The sequence below is a fragment of the Mustela putorius genome, unplaced genomic scaffold, assembly GCF_011764305.1.
Source record: "Mustela putorius furo isolate JIRA1106 unplaced genomic scaffold, ASM1176430v1.1 tig00003845_pilon_pilon_pilon, whole genome shotgun sequence".
In the NCBI taxonomy this organism is placed as follows: domain Eukaryota; kingdom Metazoa; phylum Chordata; class Mammalia; order Carnivora; family Mustelidae; genus Mustela; species Mustela putorius.
The window spans coordinates 31,593,329-31,610,930 of NW_025421998.1; the positions used below are offsets into that span (position 1 = coordinate 31,593,329).

At 38.4% G+C, this 17,602-nt stretch overlaps 1 protein-coding gene across 13 annotated transcripts in view; it reads left to right on the forward strand.

Moving 5' to 3' along the window:
* Positions 1 to 17,602, forward strand: part of ADAM22 (ADAM metallopeptidase domain 22) — a 220,136-nt gene that overhangs the window by 164,657 nt on the left and 37,877 nt on the right. For all 13 annotated transcript variants that reach the window (XM_045089765.1, XM_045089764.1, XM_045089767.1 and 10 more), the window contains exons 14-21: positions 130 to 181; positions 4,007 to 4,106; positions 6,623 to 6,694; positions 6,920 to 7,012; positions 9,842 to 9,922; positions 12,669 to 12,719; positions 12,942 to 13,005; positions 16,086 to 16,191. In XM_045089765.1, coding sequence (XP_044945700.1) covers positions 130 to 181; positions 4,007 to 4,106; positions 6,623 to 6,694; positions 6,920 to 7,012; positions 9,842 to 9,922; positions 12,669 to 12,719; positions 12,942 to 13,005; positions 16,086 to 16,191 — 619 coding nt within the window. The remainder of the gene's footprint in view (positions 1 to 129; positions 182 to 4,006; positions 4,107 to 6,622; positions 6,695 to 6,919; positions 7,013 to 9,841; positions 9,923 to 12,668; positions 12,720 to 12,941; positions 13,006 to 16,085; positions 16,192 to 17,602) is intronic.

A 17,602-nucleotide genomic window follows, 5' to 3' on the forward strand; every position in this document is an offset into this window, starting at 1 on the left:
TATAAGGAAAATTAGAAAGCAGGTATTACTTTTTAAAAGGTATTTAAGGAATAAAGTGAAGATATACTTTTCAAAAATAGACCACTCTAATGCGTCTGTTTTCAGGCATGTGTATTCCTTTTCCCTTAGGTGAGTGTAAATGTGAGGATACTTGGTCCGGATGCATAATGGGAGACACTGGGTGAGCCACTTCTATTTGCAAATAATTCCCTTTCCCTTTCCCTGCTGTGCTGCTGTCTCCTTCGGAACATGACACCAACAACTTAGTGCATGGAACCTCACCACTGACATGAAAAAGAAAATGGGCCGTAGATTTCCTCAGTGGCTCTGTATTATAAAATGTTTTCACAAAATCATCTCTTATTTATGAAAACAATTGTGATCAGTTAAAATGGAAGACCAAAGACTTTGTTAGCCTTTCATCTAGGCTAGAAAAGTAAGAGGAGAGGGACAGCTTTTTCTTCATGGCTTACCTACTAATTGTTTTTTCTTTTGTCTCTTCAATTCCAGTTAAATAGGTTGTAAACAGTAGTGTGCTGGTAAACTGATTCTCAAAATCAAAAACAAGAAAAGAGCCTGGATTTTTAGCTTGCTCTGATTTTTGTGATGTAAATACTCCTACAGGGGCTGATTTCAAGCTACCAGTAGTATGTCACTGAGCAAGGAGTGGGGAAGAGATCTATTTCCTCTCTGCTCCCAAAAGGTTTTCTGTACCCTTCACACACTATCAGGGTCCAATCTTGTATTTATTTTTTCTTAGTAAATTGTACAACCATTCCTTTCATGCCACACTCATCACTACTCCTTACCCTCAACTTGTATTATCTTGAGCTTTTATTGTGTTAATGACATTCCAGACATCCAAACAACTTTCAGCTTCCCTCTCTCCCTCCTGAACTTCATTTCCATCATCATTGAAAAGACATAAAGAGTAGAAGAGTGAAACCTTGTATATACCATCACTTGGCCTAAAAAAAATACCACTTACGTAGTTAAATCCCCCTGTGTTCTCTCTTGTTGCTCCCCAACTCCAGCCAAAGTCACTGTGTCTTGAACTTGGTTCAAATTAGTCACAAGTCCCTTTTAATACTTTTATTGTTCATATGTGTATGTTGAAGTAATACATAGCATTGCTTTGCATGTTTTTAGTTTATGTGAGTCATACCATATGTAGTCTTCTGTGATTTGCTTTTTTTGATCTTTATGTTTGTAAGATTTATCCATGCTGTTAATACACAGCTCTGGTCTTTGAATGTATACAGCACAAATTCCTCCATTCTCCTCTTCATGCACATGAATCATACCATTTTCCTGCTCTGAAATTTTATTGAGTCTCTGTTATCTGAAGAATTAGGTTTGGAGTTCTTCCTTCAGTACTTGGATATGTATAATCTTTCTTCAGGCTCATTTCTAACTTCATTTTCCACTGCTGTGGATGGTTGGTTTGCTTATTATGATAGTAAGACAGGGGTTTCCAGGTTTTTTGATTTTCTAGCCATAATCCTACATGGATTTTAAGCTTCTTAAAAATTTGCTCACCATGAATGTACATTAATTTCCAACCTCCTTTGATTCCTTTGATACATTCTTTTCATTTGGTATTCTCATTTCTCTCCAACCATGTTTCTAGCCATTTGAGATTTGTTATAATTTTAACACCTACATTGTCATTTAATTCCATATAGTCCTTGTGCTTTGCCTCACCAATTAGTTGTAAATTTTTGACGATTACATCTTACACTAGTACATACTTCTGTTTGACCTCACACCATAATCCCTTGACACACTTGATTTTCAATAAATATTTATTGATATTTGCATTTTGAACTCCTCTAAGAAATACATGATAAGGAAGATAAATGATAGAGGGAATGTATCTGGAAACATGTATTAAAATATTTTTCAAAATATCTTTGGACTTCATGTTTAGTAATAAAAGGGAACAGTAAACGTCTTTTTCCATAGTTGTAATTTTCTAATACTTACTAAATTCCAAGCTAGTGGTTCTTGTCTTTTGAAAGTTACGTAATATGTTATGTTCGATTACTCTGCTTAATTATTAAAAACAAAATTTTATAGGCCATCTACCTAGACTAAGTGTAATGTGTAGCAAAATCAGAAATGTGCATAGCTCTTGCATTGGAACTGCTCTTACATCAAATAGGTGTGTGCAGGAGAAAAACTTTTTAAAGAAAACATTGCCTGGCGTGATGCTCTATGTCATTTGAGCTATGTCACACACCATGTAACAGTACTAATTATCGATGTGATTTTCCTGGGGGCACTTACCCTCTCATTTCTACTTTGTGAAGTCTCTGCGTACTGCTACATGTAGGAAAGCACATAGAAAAGCACATTGAAATTAATACCAGCCCTACTTAAAGGTATAAAGATTAAAATTTTGAGAAAGCATTGAATATAATAGATACATTATCCTACAAAAAAGAAGTTTTCTTGAAGAGCCTAGGGAGATTTCTGCTTTCAGGTGTTCAAAGGGCCTTGGCACTTAGTCATCTTATTTGATACAGGTCGCCATAAAGAAGTGTGTGTGACACAGTGAAAGCAAGAGCAATCCACAAATTCCTATTGTTGACATATAGAAAGAAAGAAGGCAGATGAAATGAAGGAAGTGAAATAAGTCAGATTATTGTAAGCCGAGAATACCTTTATTTGGCATGAAACACTTGAGAAATTAGCTTAGGGTGAATAATCACTGTAAATTCTGTTCATTGATTCACAAAGCATTAGCCCCTGTGCTAGAAAGAAGTAGGGATATAAGTGCACATAGTACATAAAGGCTGGTGGGAGAGACTTTATAAAAACTCCTCGTTATCTTTTATAAAAGCTCAATGTAAAACAATTTTTGAAAAACACAGAAAATTCAATTTTTGTCCTTAAAATTTTCCTTTTTAAAGTACTACTAATCAGTATTTTTTTTCCATTTTTATTATTCTTTTATAAACTTTGGATCTTGTATATATCATTATTTATTTTGTAGTGAGCATTATATAGTCAGCATTTCTGAGTATTTTTCAATACTATGATTATTAATAATTCACTGGTATTCTGTTTTATTAATATATCACAGTTAACAGTTTTCTTCTAAACATTTACATGATTTTCATAGCATTTGCTATTACAAATCATGCTACTGTAAATTGCTTTGTATATATAGGTAGTCATTTCCTCAAGAAAAAATTCTTGAAGTAGAATTACTAGATTCAAGGATATTTCCCATTTTGAAGGTTCTTAATACATATTGCCAAACTGCTTTTCTTCTGCTCCTTTATTATTTTTTCTTTGTTTTTGTTATACTTTTTTTTTTTTTTAACATAATCTTAAACTTAAGAAAAGTTGCAGGAATAGTAACAGAGAACCTTTTCGTCCTCTGAATCATCAGTTGCTAGCTTGGTACCCTATCCCAAACCCCTCAGTGTGCATTGCCTAGAAACAAGTGCATCCTCCTATAAAACCACAATGCAACCAATAGAATGATCTACTTCTTAGCTCTCACTCAGGATTAGCTCTGTATTTCAGAAATGCCATTAACAGATGCTTCAGAATCAAGCATCACATTTAATTTTATGTCTTTTACCTTCCTTCAGTCTGAAACAGTTCCTCAGTTTTTCTTTGACTTTCATGACTTTGACACATTCGTAGATTATAAATCAGTTATTTTATAAAATGTCCTGCAGTTTGGAATCCAGTTTTTATATTTAAGAAAAACTCATTATTCCTATGCTCTTTGATTAAAAATACAGGTATGCGTGTGTTTCTTTTGAACGTATATGCTAATAATGAATGGCCCATTGCTACTATTAGTCACCAAGTGAAGAATTTAGAAATACACTGGTAGAATCAAAGTCTTATGGATTTAAAACAAATGCTGACATAGTGGAATTTATTCTATCACTTTTAAGAATAATGTTACAATTTTAACAATGTTCAAGACTAGCATACAGATAAGGCAGACTTAAGTTACACCCAGTTAATGCTTTTCTTACAGGTATTATCTTCCTAAAAAGTTCACCCAGTGTAATATTGAAGAGTATCATGACTTTCTGAATAGTGGAGGTGGTGCCTGCCTTTTCAACAAACCTTCTAAGGTACTAAGTGTGATTAGAGTTATTAGTTATTGATCTTTCTGAGGTATTATAAATGTAAATTTCTAGCCCTTGGCTCTTACAAAAAGAAAACTTTACAGCTTGGCTTATATGTCCATATGCTAGTTATGCAAAATATCTGCATTGTGAGTCAGCTTTAGGGGCGCCTGGGTGGCTCAGTCATTGAGCATCTGCCTTCAGCTCAGGTCATGATCCCAGGGTCCTGGGGTCCAGCCCTGCATCAGGCTCCCTGCTCAGCCAGAAGGCTGGTTTTCTCTCCCACTCCCCCTGCTTTTGTACCCTCTCTCGCTGTTCCTCTCTCTGTCAAATAAATAAATAAAATCTTAAAAAATAATAATAAAGGCAGCTTTAAAGCAAGTTGGGGGAAGGGCACCAGGAGAAGGGAAGAGAATCTCAAGCTGACTCCTTGCTGAGCACGGAGCTTGGCACCGGGCTCCAGCCCAGCATCCCAGGATCCTGACCTGAGCTGAAGTCAAGAGTCGAATGCTCAAGCGCCTGAGCCACCCAGGCACCCCAGCTTTTTGAGCTATTGTGATGGGAATAAAAAGCAGGTAGAAATAATACTGTGTTTTCCAAAAAATGATTAGCTTGCAAAGATGGTTTCACTTGCCTTTCTCTTTCATTCTCTTGGTTCGTTTTTTTTGTTTGTTTGTATATGTAACCACAACTCATACTGATAGAAAGGGGGCATTTCTCCCCCTCATTACTCCGCACCACTGCCTTTTAGGATAAGCAATATGATTAAAATTAGTATTACTTCTCAGTATGAAACCCAAGGCTGCTTAAAGCAGAAAAGGAAAAAACTCTTCGTGTGCTTAGACTTTGTCATAGGACTTTCCAATTTGCAGAGCAAACTCTCGTTACTGACTTGAAAGCAGGTCTTCCTCGTGCATTTGAAAGCCTGCATGTTAAGGCAGAATGTTTTGTTCTTGTTTATTATGTGAACTGTTCCGTGCTTCTGGGCACCACAGTGGTGTGTGGCATTGCCTTTATCCTCATTTATCTAGTCTCATTCTCTGTCTATTCCAGTAGAATTTAGGAAGTGTATCACATTGCTTTGAAGAGCGAAGTGACAATTTTGAAGACTCTTTGCAGAAGTTTCAGAAGGGACATTTGAACTAACTCCCTGCTGCTATAAATGAAAAACAGCTGAAGTCTCTTTATGAAAATAACAGCTTATTCTGGGCTCCGAGTAAAAGAATAAGTGGATTTTTTTACCTGGATGAGTTTTAGTTTTGGCTTTCAAAGCTGTCTCATTAATTATGATCCCTTTCAGCTGAAAACAGAATCTAGCGGTGTATTGATTATTTTGTAGGAGAGGAGAGAATATTCGAAATCGGGTGGGAATTTTGTTGTTGTCATTGCTGCTGCTTTTTTTTTTTTTTTATTGTTATTTTCCCCTTCTAGTTAGTTAAGAAAGTGTGTTTTGGGATGTGTGTCTGTTGATAGGTGTGTGTTCCATTCCATTCTATCTTATGTAAACTTTGATGAACTTCTGAATGAATATTATATAACTGGGATATAGCAGCTACTTACTAATTTTACCTATCACCGTAAGATAAGTTATGCTCAAAAGATAATGGAAATGATGGAGAGATAAAAAATAAAATAGTCTTGGAGTGCCTGGGTGGTTCAGTCAGTTAAGCCTCTGCCTTCGGCTCAGGTCATGATCTCAGGGTCATGGGATCGAGCCCCGCATCAGGCTCTCTGCTCAGCAGGAGCCTGCTTCCCCTTCTCTCTCTGCCTGCCTCTCTGCCTACTTGTGATCTCTCTCTGTCAAAATAAATAAATAAAAATTTTTAAAAATAGTCTTAAAATGTTGTTTCCATCTCTGGGGCCAGTTATTATTACTGTGTTCCGCAAAACTGTGTTAATTGGAGAAGCTATATTTTATGTTAAATAAATCAGTGGATTTATTAATTTTTGTGTTTTCCTAATAGTCTAAGAAATAGCTTGCTATCTCACAAGGATATGTAGTTGCTAAAGAGCTTTCACAGATGACTGAACTTGAGCCTCACAGCAGTTTGTGATGTAGATAGGAAGCTAATATTATTATTATTTTTGCTTTAAATATTAAAGCTCTTAGGCTCTGAGATGACAAGCCTTTGCCCAAGCTAAGTACCTGAGCCAAGATTTGAACCCACACTTTTTGTCTCCAAATCCCTTGCTTCCTGCTTGAAATGAAATTTCAAATCAGTTTGGCATGGGTTCAGTCAATGGTCAGATCATCTTTTATTTCAGTGGCATTTACTGGAATCCATATGCATATTACATATGTAAATATAGTTAAATCTGAAATGGAAAGAAAAGTACACACTTTTGTTCTCAAGTTCCCAGTTCTGAAGTTCTAAAGTTATACCTTTGCAGAAAAAGAAAAATATACTTGGAAATGACTGACAGGTATATCAGATATGTAGTTGTGGTGTTCATGGTTTTTTATATGGTCTTTGATCTTGATTTGTGCATATTTTAGTTCCCTTTTTGGTTTCATCTCACAGCTTCTTGATCCTCCTGAGTGTGGCAATGGCTTCATTGAAACCGGAGAGGAGTGTGATTGTGGGACCCCCGCAGTAAGTCTCTGGGTGTTTTGATTTTTTTTTTTTTAGGTTATTCAAGGTCATTCCAGGTCCACTCACTGAAACATACAGAACTATTGTTATGTCTGGAAATTTCATAGGATATATGAAAGAAAGATTATTATTGGGGGGGCTATACATTTATTTAAAAAATATATCCTAGTAGTTTTAGAAAATGACCCCATTTTCTGATGTTTTGAAAATATTTCTATTCCTTAGGAGTGTGTCCTTGAAGGAGCAGAGTGTTGTAAGAAATGCACCTTGACTCAGGACTCTCAATGCAGTGATGGTCTTTGTTGTAAAAAGTGCAAGGTAAATAAATGTTGAGTAATGACTACGTATTTGATTAACTCCGTAAGGTTAGGCAAATATGCTGTAATAACAATAGTAGTGTGTAACATATTAAGACTGAGTTGCCAGGTGCTTCACAGGATGCTCACAAAATCTTGTGAAGTGTATTACTTTTTTTTTTTATCCCTGACAGTTGAGAACACTAAGGCGAGCACTGGGTAAATGGTTGCCCAGGGTCTTGTCCCAAGTAAGTCAGAGAGCGGGTCTTGTCCCAAGTAAGTCAAGAGAGCTGGGTCCTGAACTTGGTTAATATCCCCAGCTCGTCTTCTCATTACCGCTTACCTGAGGAGCATGCACATTTCTTTTAAAGCCAAGTGGATATTCAACAGATTCTTCCTTTTTTGCTGCTCTTCTTGGTGTAATTTCTTGCATTAGTTGTTGAAGGAGTAGAAGCTATACTTTTAGACTTGATAACATGTTACAGGTATTACCATGCATGAGGTTTTAGAATGCACCTTTAGGCACATGGTTTTCATCCTCCTAATAGCATCCCATACCTGTCCCCACATATTTAAGCCTTAACATCATGACTAAAAGTTATTTGAGGCTTACCTTTTTCAAATAAATAAATCTCTTTTTTCTCTTCTCATATAAAATCTGGCACAAGGTTCTACATTAGCTATTGTGAAGTGTAGGATCCATGTCCGTATGTATACTTCAGGGGGTTAGGGCCTGTGACTTACCCAGTAATTGGGACAAGTTCTTATTAAATATTTGTTGAATGAATAAATAAATATGCACAACACTCTCTTACTGATTATTTGCTGATGGACTGACTGTCTTTAGTCTAATGCGTTAAGGGAGAGTGGGATATGAATCTATCATAGTCAATGTCTACTGAGTGCCAGAGATTGTGCTGAGCACTTCTGATTTATCTCATCATGTATCTGGTTTTCTCAGTCCTGGCAGTGTTGACATTTTTGGCTGGATGCTTGTTTCATTTTGAGGGTGTGTCTTGTGTATTGTTAAGTTATTTAGAAAATCCCTGACTTCTACCCACTAGATACAAGCACCACCCCTCCCAGTCGTGACAACCAAAAATATTTCCAGACATTGCCCAGTGTCCCCTCAGGAGCAAAATCCCTGCTGATTGAGACAACTGTCATGGATGATGACGCCACCACACGTTTGGGAGAGGCACCATTACCCTTTTTTCCAACTGAGCAATCCCGGTCTCATGGAGGTGGTATAACCTGCATACCACTGTTCAGCTATTAAGGAATAGATGTGACGTGTCATCCCAGATCTGGCAGCAGTCTCTGTTGTTTCTCCTTTACTGCTGTGTCTCTGGCAACTTTTTAAGACAAGCAAGGCACTGGCGAGATCTCTGAAAGCACTCTCTGAAAAGGAAGGATTAGGTGCACCTGGGTGGCTCAGTAGGTTAAGCCTCTGCCTTCAGCTCAGGTCATGATCCCAGGGTTCTGGGATGGAGCCTCGCATTAGGCTCTCTGCTCAGCGGGGAGCCTGCTTCCTCCTCTATCTCTGCCTGCCTCTCTGCCTACTTGTGATCTCTATCTGTCAAATAAATAGATAAAATCTTTGTCTCTCTGTGAAATAAATAAATGAAAGCTTTTTTAAAAAAAAATTAAAAAGGAGGATTAAATCGAATACACAACAGACATTTTAAGACTTCATTTGCATCATCTGTTTAGTCTCTCAGGCTCTCTGCCTGTATCAGAAGGGTCCCCAATCATTTATTTTTAATCTTTGATGTTTTAGGTCTGCCCGCTTGTAAAATGCCACTTTTATTTTGATGGATAGAATTAGGCTTTTTGTGGTATGAACATTTCAGGAAACAAGTACACGAAAATAGAATGACAAGAAAATGTCATGATTTTAACTATCAAACAAAGTTAGCTGCAGCAATTCCAGTCAAGTAAGAGGTTTTTACCACTTTCTCTATCCTGTACCCCCTGTTGTTGCCCCCATCCTAAACTCCTGGAGGAACCAGAGGCAGGATAGTGAAATGAAGGAGGGGGAATAGAAAAATACACTGAGAGGCACGCCTGGGTGGCTCAGTGGGCTAAGCCTCTGCCTTCAGCTCAGGTCATGGTCTCAGGGTCCTGGGATTGAGCCCTGCATCAGGCTCTCTGCTCAGCGGGGAGCCTGCTTCCCCCTCTCTCTCTGCCTGCCTCTCTGCCTACTTGTGATAAATAAATAGATAAAATCTTTTAAAACATTTATTTGTAACTCCTACACTTACAAGGAATATTTGAGGTAGTTGAAATTAGGCAAGAGAAAAAAGAAAAGAAAAAAAAACCCTCCCATGTGCAGGTACAAATAATAGAAACATTAGACGAGAATAAAAGACCATGCCTTAGACCTGTAATGAAGCAGGAGATAAAGGACCATATGGGAGGAAATTGCTTTGCCAGGAAATCTAACTTTTGCAATTCAGCCTAGAATGTAACGTTCAGACTCTTGGCAGTTGAGATAAAAGAGAGTAAAAGGATGAATGTGCCAGTAAGAATGAAGAGTAAAGTGAAAATCCAAAACCTTTTTTGGGAGGAAGAATTACTAGAACTTGGAAAGACTTGTCCTTCTGGGGAGATGGATCTTCCAGACCGATCCTATTTTAGCAGACATCTCAAGACTTCTGTGTGATGACTATGCAGATGATTTCATACACGATAAAATGAACATTTCCTTCAGTCATGTGGTTTCCAGAGACTACCATCTTAAAATTACTTGCAATATTCCTATCCGAAAATAGTCATTTTGGGTTTTTTGGGGATGATACCACAAGAGATTTCTTTGGCAATTTTGCACATCGATTTTTGTTCATTTTAGTTTCAGCCCATGGGGACCGTGTGCCGAGAAGCAGTAAACGATTGCGATATTCGTGAAACGTGCTCAGGAAATTCAAGTCAGGTAATTTACAGAATCGTTACTCTAAACCTGACGGGAAAGAGCAGGGGTAGCTATGTTGCACTGGCGCCCTGAGGCAAAACGTGAAGGGACACGATGTCATGTCTTTTTCACATCAGTTCTCATTCTCTCTTTATTCTCAGGGATTTCAGTTTCAGTAATCAAAGTTTGAGCAAAAGTGCAGCATCATTTTGTCTCAGTGTTCAAGTAACCTCAGACTGCTTGTGTGCCTTAACTGTTTTGTTTTTGTTTTGAGTAGAGAGTGGGAGGCATTGCTTTTTGTCCTATTTTCTCTCCGGTTGGTGGAAACCGGAGCCAGTCAAAGCAGAGAGACCCACAGAGCCCTGAGTTCTGAGTTGGAGTCTGTTCTTAGGTTTTGACACTTTTATTCTGAGAATACTGCATGACCTCACCCATTAATAACTGCTCTTGAATTTAATGTCATGTGGTTGGGAATGGAGAAGATGGGGAAACTGATAAACTTTGGTGAGGGCTCATAGGTTTCACGTGGTCATTATATACACAGGCAGTCCTCAGACTGCAGGGTAGTGCAAGGCCATAACAATGACTGTGCAAGCTGAAATCATGTAAGGGCTTCTTGATAATCAATGCGAAAAATTATAATTGTTCTGTGCTCTTTAAAAAATGTTGTCAGCCTATTAAAACCTCTCTGACTCTTGGTTTTAAGCGAATAGGGAAATGAAAAAATGAACAGATTTATTTCGCATACTGAAAACAGAAACATTGAGAATTACAAGTGTTTTTTCTTTGTAAAATCCTCATCAGGAGTAGTTTGGGCTGTACATGCCTTCTGGCCACAAACCTCAGGACCCATAGTAAGCATCTTCTCTATGCCGTATTGAATTGACTCCCTTCTAAGTTGGATCAGCTTTCAACATTTTATCCTTTGCATTTTCAATGTCATGAAATATCTCCAAGAGATGTGACGGTGTGAATGTGAGGTGTTTTTTGTTTTTTGTTTTTTGTTTTTGCCAAATAGCAGTATCAACATGCCCAGTCAGTGATTTTTTTGCTGTGACTCAATTTACGTTTGATTTGAATTTCACTTCTAAGGTCATCATTTTTCATTTCTTTCCTTTCCTGCATTTTTATCTTTGCTGGCCAATTCCCTCTTATGATTATCCAGTTTTATAAAATGTCACGTGCTATTACCCAGAGACAGAGAGAGGCAACACACCTACACCTTTGTTGTTGGTGGACTAAATGAACACGGACAGTGATCAGTCACTGGCAGACTTTGCAAGAAGTGACAAGATGAGTCACTGACCATGATTAGTAACTGTTAGATACCTAGTGATCATGGACTGAAGGGCTAGTAGCAAACTGCGTGCTGTGTGCCATTACTCACAGTTAATACACTGTGGTAACTGAAATTGCAACTGTGTTGTTGGGGTACTGATGTCATTTCACAAAACCATGGCATTTGTGTGTATTGGAACTATGCAAAGCAAGGACAGCCTACATGTTTTTCTTTTAGAGAAGAGGGATTCAGTAGTGGTATACCTGCATTAATCATAAGAATGTTTTGCTTTAAAGGTAGTCATCCTAAGAGACTAGAGATCTTTCATGTGAAAGTATTTTCTTTTCTTACCGTCTAATTAGCATTGTTTTTCTGAGCTAACACTTAGTGATGATGAGGATATGATGAATGATTACCTTGTGTTCCTGGAAGGAAAGTATATTAGAGCGACTTCTTTGGAATGTGATTATATCATAAGCAGGAGTTTTAAAACAGATTCCAAAATCCAGAGATGATGTACAAAGATGCTCTTGTTGAATTAGTTGTAACAGCATAAACTGGAGATAGTTGGAAGTGAGTATTGTAGTACATTGGTTACATGGTTTGTTAGCTCAGTGCAGGATATTATAGCTATTAAGGATGATACCTACAAACAAGCCTGTTACGACCTGAAAAATTCATGTGATGAAAAAGTAAAGGGAAGAAGCAGGATATAAAATGTTGTCTATAACTTGATCATATACCCATACTTGAAAAATCAAATTTTATAGAAAAAGGTGGAGGAAAAAATATACCAAAATATAAAAAATTATTGTCTTGGGTGGTAGGAACATGAGAAACTTTGTCTTTCTTTCTTTTTCTTTTTTTTTTTTTACATTTCCTAACTTTCCTCAAGTGAGTATATAATTATTATAAAAATAAAACAATGTATAATAAATTTTGAAATACTGTTTATCAAGAATGCTTTGCAATTTTCTGCAGTTGCTACAAGGGAAAAGCAGGGCTATAAAGCATGTTTTTTTTCTAATGTGCCCAAGGTGGACGTCTGCTCAGGAGGCATTTTAAGAGTAAGGGCCGTAGTGCTTCTCATGGTAAAAAAGAGGAGGCTGGTTATTTATCCATTTATGTTGGCATTCTCCTTGCTTTTGTTTTGTGCTCTTGTTTTTCTTGCTCTGAAGAACAGTGTATCTTTATAAAGCAAGATGCTCCGAAATGTTAGGGTTGGCTGTCCATTCTTTTTATTTACTAATGGGTGATCAACTTTTTGCCTCTGATAGATCCATATTTTTAGGGGAAAGTGCACTAATTGTTGTATTTCCTTTTGTTTCCTCTTGATCTCTTTTGTTTTTATTTTCAGATGTTTTAAGAGACTTAGCCATACTATCAGACTTTTATTTTAAAAAAAGAGAGAAAGAAAACATTACAGGGATTAGCTTAGCTGGATATTTTGCTGTGCATTTGGTTCATTGTTCTGTTTTCATTTCCTAGTGTGCCCCAAATATTCATAAAATGGATGGATATTCATGTGATGGTGTTCAGGTAGGTTACTTCATCTTTACCTAAACCTTTCATGTGTGCCAGCATGAAAGAAATACTGAATCTTACCAAAATAGGAAAACCAGTTTAAATGTTTTGTAATCAGTTCTGAAGATAAAAGGTTTATAATGCTCATCTACTAGTTCTCCCAGTCATATTTTCTTTTTTTCAGTGATCCAGCAAAGCAGACATTGCATCGTTAATAGGTTTGCTTTTCCATTTTAGGGGATTTGCTTTGGAGGAAGATGTAAAACCAGGGATAGGCAATGCAAATACATCTGGGGGCAAAGTAAGTAAATAGCGTGGCTTGATCCTTTTCAAAGTATGATATCAGGTCAAAGGACATCTGAGATGGAAGTAAATTTTCAACCACTTTATGACTGGGGGGATTCTCAAAGACACTGAAGGGGCACTTTAAAAAAAATATTTTTGATATGTAATTTCTTTTATTATTATGTTCAGTTAGCTACTGTATAATACATTATTAATTTTCGATCAATGATTTATGGGTTGCCTATAACAGCCAATGCTCATTATGACATGTGCCTTCCTCAGTCCCCATCACCCGGCTCTCCCGTCCCTCCACCCTGGAAAACAGTATGGAGGTTCCGCAAGATGTTAAAAGTAGAGCTGCCCTGGGTGGCTCAGTGTGTTAAAGCCTCTGCCTTGGGCTCAGGTCATGATCTCAGGCTCCTGGGATCGAGCCCCACAATGGTTCTCTGCTCAGTGGGGAGCCTGCTTCCTTCTCTCTCTCTCCGCCTGCCTCTCTGCTTACTTGTGGTCTCTCTCTGTCAAATAAATAAATAAAATCTTAAAAAAAAAGAAAAAAGTAGAGCTGCCCTGCAACCCAGCAATTGCACTACTGGGTATTTACCCCAAAGATACTGATGTAGTGAAAACAAGGGGCACATGCACCCCAGTGTTCAGAACAGCAATGTCTACAACCAAACTGTGGAAGGAGCCGAGCTGTCCTTCAACAGACAGATGGATAAAGATGTGGTCCATTTGTACAATGGACTATTACTCAGCCATCAGAAAGGATGAATACCCATGATTTGCATCCACATGGATGGAACTGGAAGGTATTATGCTAAGTGAAATAAGTCAAGCAGAGAAAAACAATTATCATACGATTTCACTCCTAAGTGGAACTTAAGAGATAGGCTGGAGGACCATATGGGGAAGGGAGGGAAAACTGAAGGGGGGAGAAATCAGAGAGGGAGACAAACCATGAGAGACTATCGATTCTGGGAAACAAATGGAGTTGGAGCACTTTTGTGGAATTAGAGAAAAGCATTTTTGTGAAGACACTTGGTTAGTTGGTTGTGTAAGGGCCTATTTAGCCAGAGCAGGCCCCACCTCTGTGGAACTGCAGTTTTGTTGTTTATGCGGTAAAACTTAAATTGACGCTGCCCCCACCCCCAGGGAACTTACTTAAAAGCAAGTAGGGAAACCTGTTCCTGATAACAAAGCCCAAATACAAGGGTGGGTCAGGTCAGGTAGAGATAACAGAGCCCAGATGTAGGGATGAGTGGGGCGGGTGGAAACATCCAATCAGTGGGGCAGGCATTCTGTCTCCCTAGCTACCAAGGAGTGTGGGCCCCACCTTTTGGCCACCTTTTGGGCACCAATTCTGACCAAGGTGATAGGCTAGTTCAAATAGCTACTATGGGGTGAATTATATAGTTCAATTGGCCACCTGTGTGTGACCTAAGATGACTGTGCAGCTTTCTATGTGTGTTGCAATCTCATTGGCCACCTGTGTGTGGCCAGGCTCAACCACGTGTCTTTGCTCTATAAAAGTTAGTCTTTGAGGCGGGGAGGGATCACCCTCTCTGTAAGGGGCGGCTGGACCGGTTGGTTTGATTCTTGATGCTTGGTGCGAAATAAAGCTTTGCTTGACCTTCGCTTTGTATCAGTCTCTCTCCTTTGACCATGGACCCATTATTGGGGAACCCAACACTGGGGACCCACCAGTTGTACTTTGGACAAGAAAGAAAGTGCCTTTGCTGCCCAACAAATGAAGCATGTGCAGCCTGGAGAATAGAGCAAACCCGGATTTCAGATCCACTTACACTTCTCTTAGCTGAATGTCCTTAAGCTAAATCTGTACAACCATATGGGATGGGCATGGACCCTAGGAAGGGCATCCTTGGCCTCGTACTGTAGCAGCTTATCTAGAGTTGCTTTTTCTTCCTCAACTCTCTCTCTTGAAATCTAGCTGGTTTTCCTAATTACAGGGGACCTTCTGCTGAGGTAGGTGTGCACATCAGAAGAAAATTTTAATGTTACTGCTTTCAAAGCTTGTCAGACATTTGGAGGGAAATATATAATATTTATATCTAAAATATATTATTTAAATTATATTTCTGTTTAAATGTATATTTAAATATTGTGCCATATATTTTTTTGGAAGGAATTTCTGCTTTAAACTCTTTCAGAAGACAGTTTGTATTAGGAAGTAAGCTATAAAGATAATCTTTAATTATCACAAATCGTCGCTACATTTTCTCTGAGAGGGCAGGTGTATGTCTTCTTCTGAGTAATTGGAGAATGGGGGAAAATACAGAAATACAGGTTTGTACTTTGAACAAAGAGATAGAGTTTTGTTTCCCCCACTTGGCTTACAGCAAGAAGTAGGAAAAAAAACCCCTGATTATTTTTTAATGTGATTTTTTAAAAAAATATATACACAAACAGTTGTCTTTTGATTAATTTGCAGAAGTCATTTTGTTCTAACTCCTGGACAGTCCATCAACCATCCTTGGCTTTAGTCAAAACAAAGTCCTGACAAATTTGCTGATGTAGCTTAAAATGTTATTTGTCTATCTTGGCTTTAGCATGAATTCAAGCTTGTCTAAAGACAGAATAAAATTGTTTTTTAATATTTGTTGAGAATTAGTAAACAAGATGAGAAATTATACTCCTGTTTCTTGAATCTTTAATTATAGTGTGTAGTTATTTTAATAAACTTGTCATTGTGATTAATAGAAGTTGCCAAGTAAGAAATTTGTACCTTACATTTGGCACAGAGATTAAAATGTGGAGTGTTTATTCTGGGAACAATTTGGTAGCATCTTCCCCTCCTTATTGGCCATATTCTGAGGAGTGTTGTTCTTGAAACCTCAATCCGATCCCAGATCTACATAGATCTGTTTTCCAGATTTCCAGTGAGCAGTCATGAGGAGTGTAGCTGAGTCGTGGGTATTTGTGGTAAAGGACAACTCTTGAGAACCATGGGTACAGTTTTTGGGATTGGCACCATTGTCAGGAGGAAGAGTCCATAAAGGGCTCCTTTTCCCTTACTGCAAACCTTTTGAGCAGCTCACATGTTAAATCCCTCACTGATAGAAAACTGTTCTGCTTCAGAGGTGATGGCATCGGACAAATACTGCTATGAGAAACTGAATATCGAAGGGACAGAGAAGGGTAACTGTGGGAAAGACAAAGACACGTGGATACAATGCAACAAACGGTGAGACCTAGAAGTTTGCACAGAGTTTATCCCTTCGTTAATTGCAAATATTACTTTTGGAGCCCCCAGGACCTTCCTGTTCTCAGCACCCATGGAGCCTTCTGCTGCCTACTTCGCTCCTCTTTTCCCAGCATTCCAGCTCCACCTTGCAGAAGAGTCCTGAATCTTAACACGGATGCTGACCTTTTCCCCAAGGCCCAGGTCACCCTTGCAGCTGCCTCAGGACTTTCTCACCTAGAAGGCGCCTGCTTGCATTTCAAAAACAACAGAAATGAAAGCCAGGAGACTATATACTCTATTAACTGTCTCTGACTTTACTAAGCCACCATTTTTGTCGAAGGTCCTCATATTCTCACTGTCCTTCAGTTTAGAAGCCTCGCAATGGTCCTTGACTCCACCATCCCTCTGACATGTTGTCCAGACACCAGATCACGGCCACTTGTCTTAACTGATCTCTTCATTTCCTTTCCTATTGCACTGCTGCAGTTAAGACCCATATTAATTCTTCAGCTGTTACAAAGGCCTCTTAAGAGTATCTTAAACTAGGAGTCCCTAGCATGCTGCCCTCAGAATATTCATCTGCTGAATTGTTTTGAGTTTTAGTTCTTCGTTCAAATTTCACTGGTCCCACGTACCTAATGGTAAGAAGAATGCCCAACATTTCCTGGGTACACACCGTCTTACAGTTTACATAAGCTATATTATTTAGTCTTTATGGCAGTTCTCATTTTATGGAGGAAAAACTGAGGCACAGTTCATTCATTTGACCAAGGTCATCTCGCTAGGTACAGTGGAAGCAGAAGTAGAATGTGGCAGTCTGATTTCAGGACTCTCCCTGAGCACCCTGTGGCATGTCCTGCTGTCTTGTTTAATGAACGAAATGGAACTTTAGCTTGACCCTTTATATCCTCCTCAGTTTGTCCTCAACCTTCATTTTTTTGTTTCCTTCTTCTTACTCCCAAATTCTAGCAAACCTTGTCATTCCTCACCCATGCCTTGTGTGCTCCCATCTCCATCCCACTGCGTGAGCTGCTCATTCCTCCCAAAGCACCCTCTATCCTCACTCCATCACCAGTCACCGTCCACTTGGACAACACTGTATAAATTGTTTCTGGATTTACTCTAGGAATGAATCATTTTCCTCTTCTCCGAATCCCCACAGTCTTTCGTACTATTATTATGGCCCTTGTTCCCTCCCTGCCCCTTTTTATGTTGTTGATGTGTGCAGTTTCTCTTCTCATCTGAGTCTATTGCCTTGACCGTGTCTTTTTTCCTTTTATATCCTAAAGTACTTAGTAATTTCCATGCACATAAATGACACGTATAAAAATGTTGAATATCTCTTCTGTGTTAAGAAAGCATTTTTGTTTGCGATAGTCAACAAAATGATATAACCTTTAAAATTATTTTT